Here is a 13,022-nt window from a genome sequence, read left to right as displayed (position 1 = left end):
ACAACTTCAAAAATAAGTGAGAAAAATGAATAAATTTGACGCTCACTTGAAGGCAAACAGTCTAAAAAGGGAAGTGACCATCAGCCAGGAATATCAAGAGTTACAACCAGGGCCAACCGTGAATGTCACACATGTAACACTGTCTGGATATCTGGAAAGTATGCCCCCACAATTACCGTTTATCATCGAGATTACAACTTTAAGTTAAGTTAAGTTAAGTTACAAAACAGAACAGAAGTCCAGCTTTCCTGAGCCATCAATATTTAACGCAGCACCTATTGATTATTTTTAATGCAGGGCTATTCTCGTTATGACCACCCAATAAGTCTCTTTGTTATGGTTTGTTTTTTGAATTAGTAACCCTTCAATTTTCTGCACTAAATTTTTATCTCAATTGTTTTTCACAGGGGAAAGGGTGTACAATGTCACTGATGGTCATGGATGGTGTTTTGATGCATATTGCAATGACTCTTGTAAAATTGAAACACTTCCACATCCATGTCCCACAACACCAATACCTACCACAACCCCTGGTACCACCACTGTACCAACAACTCCATCAAAGCCCTGCATCTATATGAATCAAACAAGACAGGTAAAAAAATAGATCATAGGTGGGGTTTTTTTATATGTAATTATGTTTCCAAAAGACATTAATAATTGTATACCAAGAGCTGCATTGTGTCAGCGAAACAACTAAGATCCAAGAGTTTTGCCAAAATACTTTACTTAGCCTCATAACTTTACTTTGTAAAAAAACAGATGTCAATGGTAAATCGACTGTACTTATATCGCTCTTTTCTAGTCTTGTCGACCACTCAAAGCTGCTTTTACGCTACATGTCACATTCACCCATTCACACACACATTCATACACTGGTGGCAGAGGCTGCTACGTAAAGTGCCCAACTGTCAATCAGTTATCACATTCATACCCGTTGACTATGCCACCAGGAGCAATTTGGGATTCAGTGTCTTGCCCAAGGACACTGCGACATGTATCCTGAGGGAGCTAGGGCTCGAACCTCCGACCTTCCAATTGAAAGACGACCAACTCTACCACTGAGCCACAGATGTGCGGTTATGAAGGCTATCTTTGTGTGATAGTTTAAGACAAATTTCTAAGTGGTCCACCAAGAAACAAATCATTTATTTTATAAGTCCAACTTAATGAGTGTGTCATTACCAGGATCATATTTATGTGACACCATGAAGATTTATTAGGTGACTTTATTGTACCTAGATTGTCAGATGTTATTTTTGCATATAAACCAGTAAAATATGTACTATCCAACCAAATTTGACATGTTGTAATATGTTACTATTAAAACGTAATAATTCAGAACTGAAAAAATCAACATGTAGAAAACCAGACCACATGTCAATATGGTTACATTTAACTTCAGATTATAGAATAGATCATAAAATAAAATGACAAAATATTGTGCACAGAGAAGATAGAGCCCTGCATCTTGAAAAAAATGAATTACAATTTATTCTTTAAGACTTCATATTTTCCTCTTACATAACTTATTGCTTACTGCTCAACCCCTATCCAGCATGGAGAGTCCTGGATGATTGATAACTGCACCCATGCTATCTGCATTGATGGCAAGGTTACAAAGAAAGTTCATTCCTGTCCCGAAGTACAAGAACTCATATGTACCAATGGACGCCCCACTGTTAAGGTCTATGATGAAAATGGATGCTGCTTCCACTATGAATGTGAATGTAAGTTGAAAATGTAACATTGCAACAGAGTTTACCACTACTTTTATATGCAGCGAGGATCTTCTTATGCTGAGACAGCTGTCTAGAGCACAGACTGCAGTATTGAAGTGGAAAGCCTCCTGGCTATAAAATCCATTTTATGGACCAGCAAGGTGCAACTCCACTTGTTGCAAAAAGTTGTCCAATTGTATATATGCCTATAAGCAAATGAGCCTACTTCACCTCAGTGAACATTTTCCTTGTGAGTTTATGGCCTCAACTGCATGTTTTCTTTCAATACAGCCAGCTTAAATGACATGCATTCTTGTGTCAATTTGATAAATACAGCAAGTGTCTAGGGTAGAATGTGTCACATCTGCCCGATTCGTAGGTGTAATAGCTCTAGTAAATGTAACTGTGCTAGTACATCTACCAATGGAGCGCATTCCTTTTTCCTATGTACATTTCTAATTGTTATAATACAAAATGTTAGAAAATGTTTCATTTGCTTTTAGAATCCACATAGAAATATGCAAAATGCCATAATGCTTTGCGGAGTCAATGAGAGTCAGAAGTGTATCTTACGTACATTTGATAACACATTGCCTCCCACATTTTATTGCTGATTTCTGTCGATAAGGTCTTGCATGTAATAACCCACCAACCAATAGCAGGAAGCAGTAGCTACTAAAGCAGCTTACTGCTAACTACAGCTAACTACTAAAGGTATATTGAAGTAGCCTTGGTGGAAGTAATTATGCTCTCTACTTGTTTCAGTGTTTACTCTCCATTTCCCTCCATGGTTTTTCTCATCCTGCAGGTGTATGCACTGTCTGGAATAAAAAGCACTACAGCACGTTGGATGGAAAAACGTACGATTTTCAGCAGTACTGCAAGTTCTACCTGGTCAAAGAGATTATAAATAATTACAACCTGACTATTATATTGGATAATCAAGAGTGTGATCCTTCAGATAGCACATTCTGTCCCCAGACTGTCATTGTTTTGTTCCAATCCTACAAGATTGTTTTTACTCAGTTGAAGTATTTCGGCAATGTGGTAAGCAACATTTTAAATTGTATGTTATAAGTGTCAGTATGTCACTTCATAAATAATTTTCAGACTGATAGATTACTCATAGGAATGTCTTCTTTGTCTTTTCTCTTCCTTCCTACAGGTGTTTATAAAAAAACGTATCTATCCTGCCTACATCAAGTCTGGCCTGCTCCTCACTAGCACAGATATGGAGATTTCATTAACAATACTTGCGATCAATGCAGAAATTATCTATAGGACCAACTCATTCAGCATTTACCTTCCCTATTCCCTCTTCAGTGGGAACACTGAGGGACAGTGCGGTGAGTTTCCACAACAGACATGCTGCTGTTTCTTATTCTAAGCCTTTTCAGTAATGTAAGAAATAATGGGGTGAAAAAGATGTCAGTGCTTTCCCATTGACCTACTGACCCGCCACTGACACAACCAGCTTGCAGTTAGGATAAGCCCCAGATTTCACAAAGTAACACATCTGACATTTAATTTTCACATTTTCACATTAAAACTTCTTCTTTACTTTATCTATTTACTTTCAGACCAATTAGAGCCACGTGTTCATGAGGATGTGCATGCGTAGGGCCAAGTTTTCTTCACAACGAGCCACATTGTCCAGCTTCAATTGCTGCCATATTAAATAAGCCACCGAAGACTTATGTTAAGCGAATGTAGTCATTAGTAAAATTAGAGAATGATTTTGTTGTTTCTGGGTTTTCAAGACAATTTTTGTGTCTTTTTTTAATTCGTAAAGCACAATATAACATGAGAAGTTTTCCAGGACACTTTTTACTTCTCATTTTCCAGGGACCTGTGACAACTCCCAGGACAACGACTGCCGTTCTCCCAACGGCATGATAGGAAGCTGCCCAACCACTGCAGAACACTGGCTTCTCCCAAATAATACCTGTGCTCCCTCCACAACCCCCCCACCAACAACGACAATAACAACAACATCAACATCAACCGAGACCACTGCACAAACAACAACAGCACCTGTTTGCTCACCACCCATCTGTGAACTCCTAATTAGCAGGTAAGGGGAGACACATCCTCTTTGGCTGCTGCACTATTTGCTGTGGATTAGGAGACATCTGATGCATTGTGTATAAGTAGTTCATAGACCTAAAATTATTTCAGGATATTCTCAATGCCTCAACAGACGTAGACTTGATGCAAAGTGAGTGGTGCAGGATAAAGGACAAAATTAGGACTATTGAGAGGCCGAAGGAGGCTCTGGTAACTGACATGCCAGCAGTGGTAAATGAGAAGCCGCCTATTCATTCAACCTGGGCGGCAAGTTATGTGTCTAATATAGCAACCCATTGGATCGGCTACTGCCTACCCAACTAGAAAATTTTGTTGTAAGAACTCTCAGAGAATGTTACATACAATGTTTTTAATAGTAGGAGAATGTTCTCTGAAAACATCTTCAGAAAGTTGCAGTGAGAATGTTCAAATCACATTTCAGGAACATTTTAGAGATCACATTTTGATAGTTCAGGCCGTACTAACATCGTGAAAACATCATTTGAATGTTGCAGTCAGCATGTTCTACCTTTGTTTTTATGTAACATTCAGCAAATGTTTTATAAAAGGCGTTCTGACATCCCATGCCTCAATAACATCCTGAAAATATCTTTAGAATGTTGACGTTAAAACGTTTTGTCTTAGTTAGTTTTATCGTGACAAGAACTTTATTTGAAATGATAAACATCCTTATAAAGTTCTTTGAATGTTAGATTAAACCATTTTCTTTCAAACGTAATAATAACTTGAAGGTAATGTTCGCCGATGTTTCCTGCTAGCTGGGTAGGCTGGTCATTAGCTTCCGAGGCTGCCGGGCCTCGGAATTTAAATCTAAATTCATGATAATTTCTTAAGTAGAGTTGTTTAATAGTTATACACAATTAAAATCAATCAAAAAAGAGAACAGTTGAAAAGCATTGTAGTTACAGAACATAGGCATAAAGTATTGCACATTGCTATATTTCCTGAAAGTTACATGCATAGTTTTAGATGTGAAACAGGTTGACTTGATGGTTAATAGAAACTTTTTGGACCTTCCATAACCCTGATGCAGCCCAACATGTCAACTTATGACAATGTTCTGTACGTCTCCCGACTGTGAGCTTAAAAACCATAGACTGTTCAACAGTTCATCGAGACTACAGTGGAAATGCGTCGGCGTTTCTCTCTGTCTGATGGAGCTCATTTTATCCAGTTCCAGGCCAGATTTTATGTCCACACTTTTAGACCCTGAATGTTTTTATCGTAATGTTTTAACTCAGGTGAAGATTTTAGCCATATTACCCCTCATCCTGTGTTTGCTTCTGGTTTTATTAAACTTTTAGATTCTTTTAACTTGACAAAACATGTCAAACACCCCAGTAATGACAAAGGGGACACTCTTGATCTTGTGATTATGAGGGAGCTTAATTCTAACTCTCGTCCTCCTGCATTGCTTAACCATTTCAGTGAAATATCTCTGGCAAACCTAGAACATACTGTTGCACTTTCTAAGTCATTCACCTGCCATTCAGATTGCATTCATACTTGGTTTCTAAAAGCTGTTTTTTAAAAGCTGTGGTCCAGACATTTTAATTATTATTAACCGCTCTCTGTCGTCTGGAGATTTCCCCTCTTATTTTAAACATGCCATAGTTTATCCCCTTTTAAAGAAAACCCTCTCTTAAGCCCCCTGTAAGTAATTTTAGACCCATCTCCAAGCTGCTATTTTTATCTAAGATTTTAGAAAAAATTCTAATCTGGGTTCCAGTCCCAACATAGCACTGAAACTGCTCTGGTCAAGGTCTCTAATGATCTACTGCTTGCAGCTGACTCTGGCCGGTACTCTATTTTAATTCTCCTTGACCTCAGCTCAGCCTTTGATACAGTGGACCACAATGTCTTAATCAGCCATCTGAGGTACAGTGTTGGCGTCAGTGATGTGGCACTGGACTGGTTGATTTCATATTTGTTGAACAGGTCTTTTTCTGTTATGCTTGGAGCCGCCTAGGGGCGGCTGTGGCTCAGTGGTAGAGTCGGCCGTCCTCTAATCGGAAGCTTGGCGGTTCAATCCCCAGCTCCCTCAGGCTACATGTCGAAGTGTCCTTGGGCAAGACACTGAACCCCAAATTGCTCCAGGTGGCATGAATGGTGGCATGAATGTGATAACTGATTGACAGATGGGCACTTTACGTAGCAGCCTCTGCCACCAGTGTATGAATGTGTGTGTGAATGTGACATGTAGTGTAAAAGCAGCTTTGAGTGGTCGCAAAGATGACAGAAAAGTACAGTCCATTAACATCTGACTTTTCATCTTGTGCTCCTCTCTCTTGTGGGGTTCCTCAGGGGTCTACTTTGGGTCCCCTCCTTTTCACTGTTTACATACTACCCCTGGGGTAAATCCTGCGTAGTAATGCACTTTATTCCGGTATCAGCAAGCGCAACATCCAAAGATTGCAATTAATTCAAAATGCTGCAGCCAGGATTTTAACCAACACCAAGAGAAGTGACCACATCACACCAGTCCTTGCTGCCCTTCACTGGCAACCTGTGAATTGATTTTAAGATTTTATTGCTTGGTTTTAAATCTTTAAGTGGTCAAGCTCCAGCCTACATCTGTGAGCTGCTAACTCCTTATGAGCCCTTATGGCCGCTGCCTGAGATCTTCTGGCAGGGCCCTGCTAGAGGTTCCTAAATCTCGACTAGTCACAAAAGGTGACCAAGCCTTTGCAGTTCCCCAGCTGTGGAACTCTCTGTCTGAATATCTCAGGCAGGCAAGCTTAGTTTCATCTTTTAAATCTCTTCTTAAAACTCACTCTTATCATCTGGCTTTTTCCTAACTGTTTGCTTTGTTTTACTTTTAAGGGCCCGAGCACCAACGGGTACGAGGACTCTATTGTAATTGTAAGGATAATTATTATTAGGGCCCGAGCACCAACGGGTGCGAGGACCCTATTGTAATTGTAAGGATTATTAGGGCCTAAGCACCGAAGGCGGTGCGAGGACCTCTTGAAATTGAAGGAATTATTATTATTATTAGGGCCCGAGCACCAACGGGTGCGAGGACCCTATTGTAACTGTAGGGATTATTATTAGGGCCCGAGCACCAACGGGTGCGAGGACCCTATTGTATCTGTAAGGATTATTACTATTATTAGGGCCCAGGCACCAACGGGTGCGAGGACCCTATTGTAACTGTAGGGATTATTAGGGCCCGAGCACCAACGGGTGCGAGGACCCTATTGTATGGGTTGATACTTTGACGAACTCCTCCTAGAGACTTGATCCAATCGACTTCACATTCGGTCAGTGTACTGACAAGACATTGAGGATTAAAAGTTATCAAAGGCTTTACGTTTTTCGAAGGGGGAGTGGCCTTTTTCGGGGCTCAAAGTTACATGACGAATTTCGAACCAGGAAGTGAACAGGAAGTGGCCTTTAACTCGACCGTGCATGTTCCAATGTGACCCAGACTTTCCATGCTTAATAAGGCTCCCGGCCTGAACATGTTGATATGCCATTATTCACTGATACTCCTAGCGCCGACTACTGGCGACAGGAAATAACAGGAAATTTAATGTTTTACGCTACGAGCTACTATTCCAAGACAGTAAAACATATCCTCCTCATATGTGTCTCAGTAGGGACCTAAGACCTGGATTACGCTCCGTTTTAAAACTCATAACTCCACGTCCCACATTGTTGCCGTGGCGTCGCATTGTTCCCCAGTAACAGGAAGTACTTTTTTCAGGGGCTTACAATACTGATACAGCCCTGATAATCGGTAAACATGTCCCCAGTGGGGTAATGGGAAGGTCTGTATAGGTTTTGTTAGTGGGCGTGGCTAAATGGCTCACTGGCGTCCCCTACAATTTTTTAAATATACAGCCCATGCAGAACATTACACCGAAACCGTGGCTGCAAGTTGCTCTGCGACTGCGACACGCCCCGGTGTCTGCGTCGCTGGTGCGAGGGCCCGTTCAATGCTGCTTGCAGCACTAGTTCATATTTGTTTTTTGCTTGATTGTATGTGCCTTCTTTGAATTGTAAAGCACACAACACAACTTGTTTTTGATGCTATATAAATAAAGTTATTAGTATTATTATCATTCTAAGAAGTGATTGTAAAACTTACGCTGTAGAACTCAATCATCAAACTTAAACACAAACTGAACTGAAAACTGTATTTTATTGCTATGATCACTTTTTCTGACAAAGTGTTCTTGCTTGTGTGTGCCCTTTCAGTGTATTTGAACCGTGCTTGTCAGTCGTACCCCCGGGCCCATTTTTTAATTCCTGTCGATCTGACAATTGCAACACTACCTGCACCAGCCTGGAGACCTATGCTGCTGAGTGCGCTAAAGAAGGCGTCTGTATTGACTGGAGGAATGCTACCAATGGGCAGTGTGGTAAGATATGTATTCCTAAGTGTAAAAGCCCACAGTTGTTCCATGGAGTGTTCAAAGATGTGTATATAAATATATTTCCATCTTACAGAGCACAAGTGTCCAAGCAACAAAGTGTACAAGGCCTGTGGCCCGTCAGTAGAGTCTACATGCAATGACGGGTAAAGAACATGTTGTGTAAAAAGTGTGATCTTGTTTATCTGTATGTTTTTCTAAATGTTTAAACACCACCTGCCTGCTTTCAATTTAATTCTTTCAAACAAAAACCTAAATGTTTGAAGAGGCACGACATGAATGTGACAATGACCCCCCCACCCTCTTATTAGTTTTCCATCATCTGGGTTCTAAATAAAATTCCAAAGAGGAAAGGAAAAATAAACAGACATTAACCTGAAAAACACTCAATTAAAAATGGTTATCATATTCAGACAATTTCACAAACAATGAAACAATGAGAAAAACAAACAACAGATGTAGTGATCCATAGTCACAGTCATTGCCAGTTACATTTGCTCCCCCTGAAAGTAAATGAAAGTTTGCACACAGGTCCAGTTCTTTGTCAACCTGTCTTTGCTGAAGCAACCAACTGAAAACTTCAAAAATGTATAACAAATCTGTATTTTGTGCTACGATTTAGCAACTTGTACCAAAATGTAGCTCTATTGACATTGAACTTTCAAATTCTTGTAGATGTAGATCTCCAGAGGCTGACTGTTTCTTCCAAAACTCTAAATGTTAAAATTGTATCCCTAGTATTTTTTTGCTGAATCGACATCTATCAAAGGTTAACCCTCCTGTCGTATTCGGGTCAAATCTGACTGTTTTACAACTTTCATCAATCATAAATATTGTGTTTTACATTTGATTGCCTCAAGGTCTTATGATATCCTCCACACTCGTCATCTGAACATATAAAATTGCTGATCACCACTTTTATTGAATTTTGAGTAGTTTTATTGACTTTGTGGTGTTCCTGGTCAAAAATGACCGCCACACATCCCCCCACATGAACCACACATTTCAGACTGAACAGTTTTTGAACCAGATGAAGAGGAGATTGAAGTTGAACCAGAGATAGAGGAGGATGTCCCAGAAATGGAAGACAACATCGATGGATTTTGGAATACATTTTCAATGTCTATTCTTTGTAAATTCACTGCAGTTATTCATGTTAAACACTAGCCTGAGACATTGTTTACAGCTTAAAAAGGTGTTTGGTGACGATTAATGGTTTTTGTGTTCATGTAAGAGCAGTTAAAATAGATTTGACTGGGAACACCAAAGTAAGGGGGCAGAAACGAACACGACAGGAGGGTTAAGCCTACAGTGCATCGAAGTTTCTTGTTGAATAAATCTCCAATCTTATTATAGAGTAAAATTAAATGTTGAAGTCATGGTGGATGTAATGTGGTGAGCTCGAGAATTTTATCCAAAAAAAAAAACACAAAGTTCTGACAGAATGTTGAATTCTACACTCGTGAACTATTGCAGTCACTGAAATGAGCATATTTACACATCATTTAGTGTATTATGGAGTAATCATTCATTGTAAAAAATAAATAACAGACGCCACTTGTCTAGATGAGGTACACATTTCTCAGAAGTTAGCTTTGATTACTGAATATTGGACACAAATAAACATTTATTCATTTAATTTGTGACATCAGATACAACAAGAAGTTCAACACAGGAGATATATCATCTTCTAACGGCACTAAGGAGGGTTGCTTCTGTCCCCCTGGTACCACCTTATTCAACCAAGTCTATCAAGATTGTGTCTCCTCTTGTGGTAAGAAAAAATTCCATAGATAATCAAATTGCACATCTACAATTCCACAAACATTTGTTTCTGTTTGAATTTCAGACTGTGTTGGACCTGATGGAAAACCAAAAATGGTGAGAACTCTGCCACAAACATACATTTATGTACACAAGCAAAGCTTAGCTGTGTGTCTGAACTGTTTTTATTTCTCTTAACCAGCCTGGTGAAACATGGAAAAGTGGCTGCGACATCTGTGAGTGTGACAAGGACTCCATGAGCGTCCAGTGTCAGTCTGTTCCCTGTGCAACAGTAATGATCCCTGACTGCAGCGAGCCTGGCCAGAAACTGGTTACCAAGACGGACGGCTGCTGCTCAACACGTTCATGTGGTCAGTTGTAGTTTTGTAGAAGTAGATTTGCTTATTTCACCTTCTTTTACTGACTGTACTGAATCATCAACATTCCCAAACTGGCAAGTGAGACGTCCACAGTTTGCCTTGTTGTTGTGCAGTTTGTCACAGTGTTGGGTGCCTCCTGGTCCGTACTGAATGGATGCAACAGACTGGATATGACTACTACTAGAACTCTGAAGGCAGTCAAACGCAGCAAAGCTTTAAAAAAAACATATCTGGACTAATTTTTCAGAGACTACAACATAACTTTGGATTTAACATAGAAAAATCAGCATGGGATCTGTAAACCCTTCCATTAGTTTCTATTTTGGTGGTGAGGTGAGATAACTTGAGGCCTTTCTTTGCAGTTAGCTTAAAAGCTACCTATAAGCTTTCCGAAATTAAGGAAACATTTCTAGGGTGTGGATGCTGAGGCTTCACTTCACTTGAGACCCACCATGTTTGTTTACAAATGTTTACACTGAAAAAATCTAAATGTCAAATCAGACATCACTATCCTGATTATGTCAAGTTACATGTTGCATGGTTTTGCTTTATTGTTAAAGTATTCTCACTTACTTTTTTGTGAGAAACTGCTTCACTGTGTCGGGGCTGTCAGCAGCTGTCGCAGGAGCGGGCTCAGCCCACCGAAATGTGTGTCTTGCCCACCCAATCAAAAATTGAGAAAAAAGCCAATTGAGAAAAATTAACACAATCAAACAATATGTCCTTAACATTGGTTTATATAAGACTTCTTCAGACCAAATAGTATTGTTTTAATTTGACCGACTACATGATAATTTGTTTCTGTATATATATGGGGGACCTGCTTGGTTAAATATTTTTTAAAGCTCCCTGGCCCAAGGATAGTTATTCGAGAGATGCCAGAGAAAGATGATCTTAGTTAGTCTGTTATCTGGGATGTTAATCAATCTGTTACACAGTCCCAACATGTCACCCTTATGCCACACCTCACATGGTTCCCAGCGCATGTGACCATAAATCGCATGTTTTGGTGCATTTTTATGCACACCCAGAAAACAGCACACAGCTCTGCTCTGAACATGTCACACTTGGTTTGCTTACGGTAACCCCAGACCCCTGCACCATTATCTAGAATGGGACAAACACAAGAATTATAAAGCTGTGTGTAGGTTTTATAACCAAGATCCTTACATAACTTTACCTTGTTAAGGAAAGCTCCCAGTGCGTTTTCCCTCTTCAAATGTAAGGTGGTCATTGACAGTAAGTCTAGGTATTTGTACTTTTTTTGTGTATGCAGGAGGTGCTGTGCCAAAACAAAATCTAAACTCAGTCTGTAACCCTTCTTCCTGAAATGCATAACCTGAGTTTTATCTCAGTTTATCTTTAATCTCCATTTATTGCACCATCAGTACACAATATTCAGCTAATTCTGAAGGTCATCTTCAGTCTCAGCAAGGAGGACTATATCATAGCGTGGCAACTTAGAATTCACCTAGTCTGACACCAATGGATGCTTGCTTAATTTGCATTTTTTAATGATTTATGTAAATTTAAGATAGCATAAGAGAGAGCATGTCCCCCTGTGTGGGGGTGGGGAACCAGCCTGTTCTATAATCATTTACCTGAACACACGCAACTGGGGTTTGGTAGAAAGCTTTTAAAGAGTTATAAAATATCATCATCACCATCAATACCAGATTTTAACAATTTGAAACTGAGAAATTTGTGGTTAATACAGTCAAAGATTTTCTGAAAATCTATAAAACAAGTAAAAATAGATCTCCTTTCTTGGATGCAATATCGTAGATAAAGAATATATATGATCAATACAAGCTCTTTTCTTCCTAAAGCCATTCTGTTCATCTGCCAACAAACCAAGAGTTTCCAAATAACAAGACAATGGCTGTACTCAAAGCAAAAAGAAATGAGGTTACATAACATATCAAATACACACGGGAGTTTCAATAATTCATTTGGTAGATTATCAAGACCGGTTGCTTTTCGTAGTTTAAGTCCTTCAATAGCCCTTTTTACTTCCTCTCCAGTAATAAGATAATTTAAGCATTGATTGGGGGGATAGGAATCTTGCTGTATATTAGCCTCCTTATTATTTTCAACATCAACTACCCTTGCAAGAAAACAATCATCCCACTCGTCTGGGCAGATACTTCCAGAAAACAATGGCCCAAAATCAGTTTCTCATTTTTCAAAAACAACATGGAGTGATCAGGTGCTTTACACTGATCACCTAGCAGGTTGAGGCAACTAATGCTTCCACTCTCAATTAACTCTTTTGGGGTATGAATATTCAACTCAATACATGATTTTAAACAATCATGAGGAGTAATTATATAATCTACAACTGCTTTCCCTTTTACAGATATTGAGTTGAAGTTATCATTTCCTGTTATCCGTCCATTCAAAACACATTTAGAGTCCTTCAGAAATTCCACCATTCCACCCTGTTTATGTACAACATCATCCAAGCTTCTGGGGAGGGACACCCACATCAGTATCACTAATGCAGTCTTCCAGCTTCCCTTTTTGGCTGTTCAAATCTCCACATACATAAAGAGCATCAGCTTCTAATAATATATAAAACTGAACCAGCAGGTGATTATACAGCCATTGGGAGTCAGCCCATACTGATCCTTCAGGAGGAAGACAACAGGAGAATATTATAAATCAATACTCTGACACCGGATGCTTAA

At 39.4% G+C, this 13,022-nt stretch overlaps 1 protein-coding gene across 1 annotated transcript in view; it reads left to right on the top strand.

The window, feature by feature from the left end:
* The window catches only part of LOC138591548 (mucin-2-like), a 95,161-nt gene that overhangs the window by 67,491 nt on the left and 14,648 nt on the right, over window positions 1-13,022 (top strand). The window contains exons 31-39 of the mRNA XM_069662219.1: window positions 1,559-1,730; window positions 2,530-2,768; window positions 2,887-3,067; window positions 3,567-3,795; window positions 8,013-8,176; window positions 8,265-8,334; window positions 9,841-9,962; window positions 10,038-10,069; window positions 10,155-10,323. Coding sequence (XP_069518320.1) covers window positions 1,559-1,730; window positions 2,530-2,768; window positions 2,887-3,067; window positions 3,567-3,795; window positions 8,013-8,176; window positions 8,265-8,334; window positions 9,841-9,962; window positions 10,038-10,069; window positions 10,155-10,323 — 1,378 coding nt within the window. The remainder of the gene's footprint in view (window positions 1-1,558; window positions 1,731-2,529; window positions 2,769-2,886; window positions 3,068-3,566; window positions 3,796-8,012; window positions 8,177-8,264; window positions 8,335-9,840; window positions 9,963-10,037; window positions 10,070-10,154; window positions 10,324-13,022) is intronic.

The sequence above is a fragment of the Semicossyphus pulcher genome, unplaced genomic scaffold (genome assembly GCF_022749685.1).
Source record: "Semicossyphus pulcher isolate SPU_LCO1_2020_fin unplaced genomic scaffold, fSemPul1.0.p SCAF_1, whole genome shotgun sequence".
NCBI lineage: Eukaryota > Metazoa > Chordata > Actinopteri > Labriformes > Labridae > Semicossyphus > Semicossyphus pulcher.
This window is presented reverse-complemented; position numbering and strand designations above follow the sequence as displayed.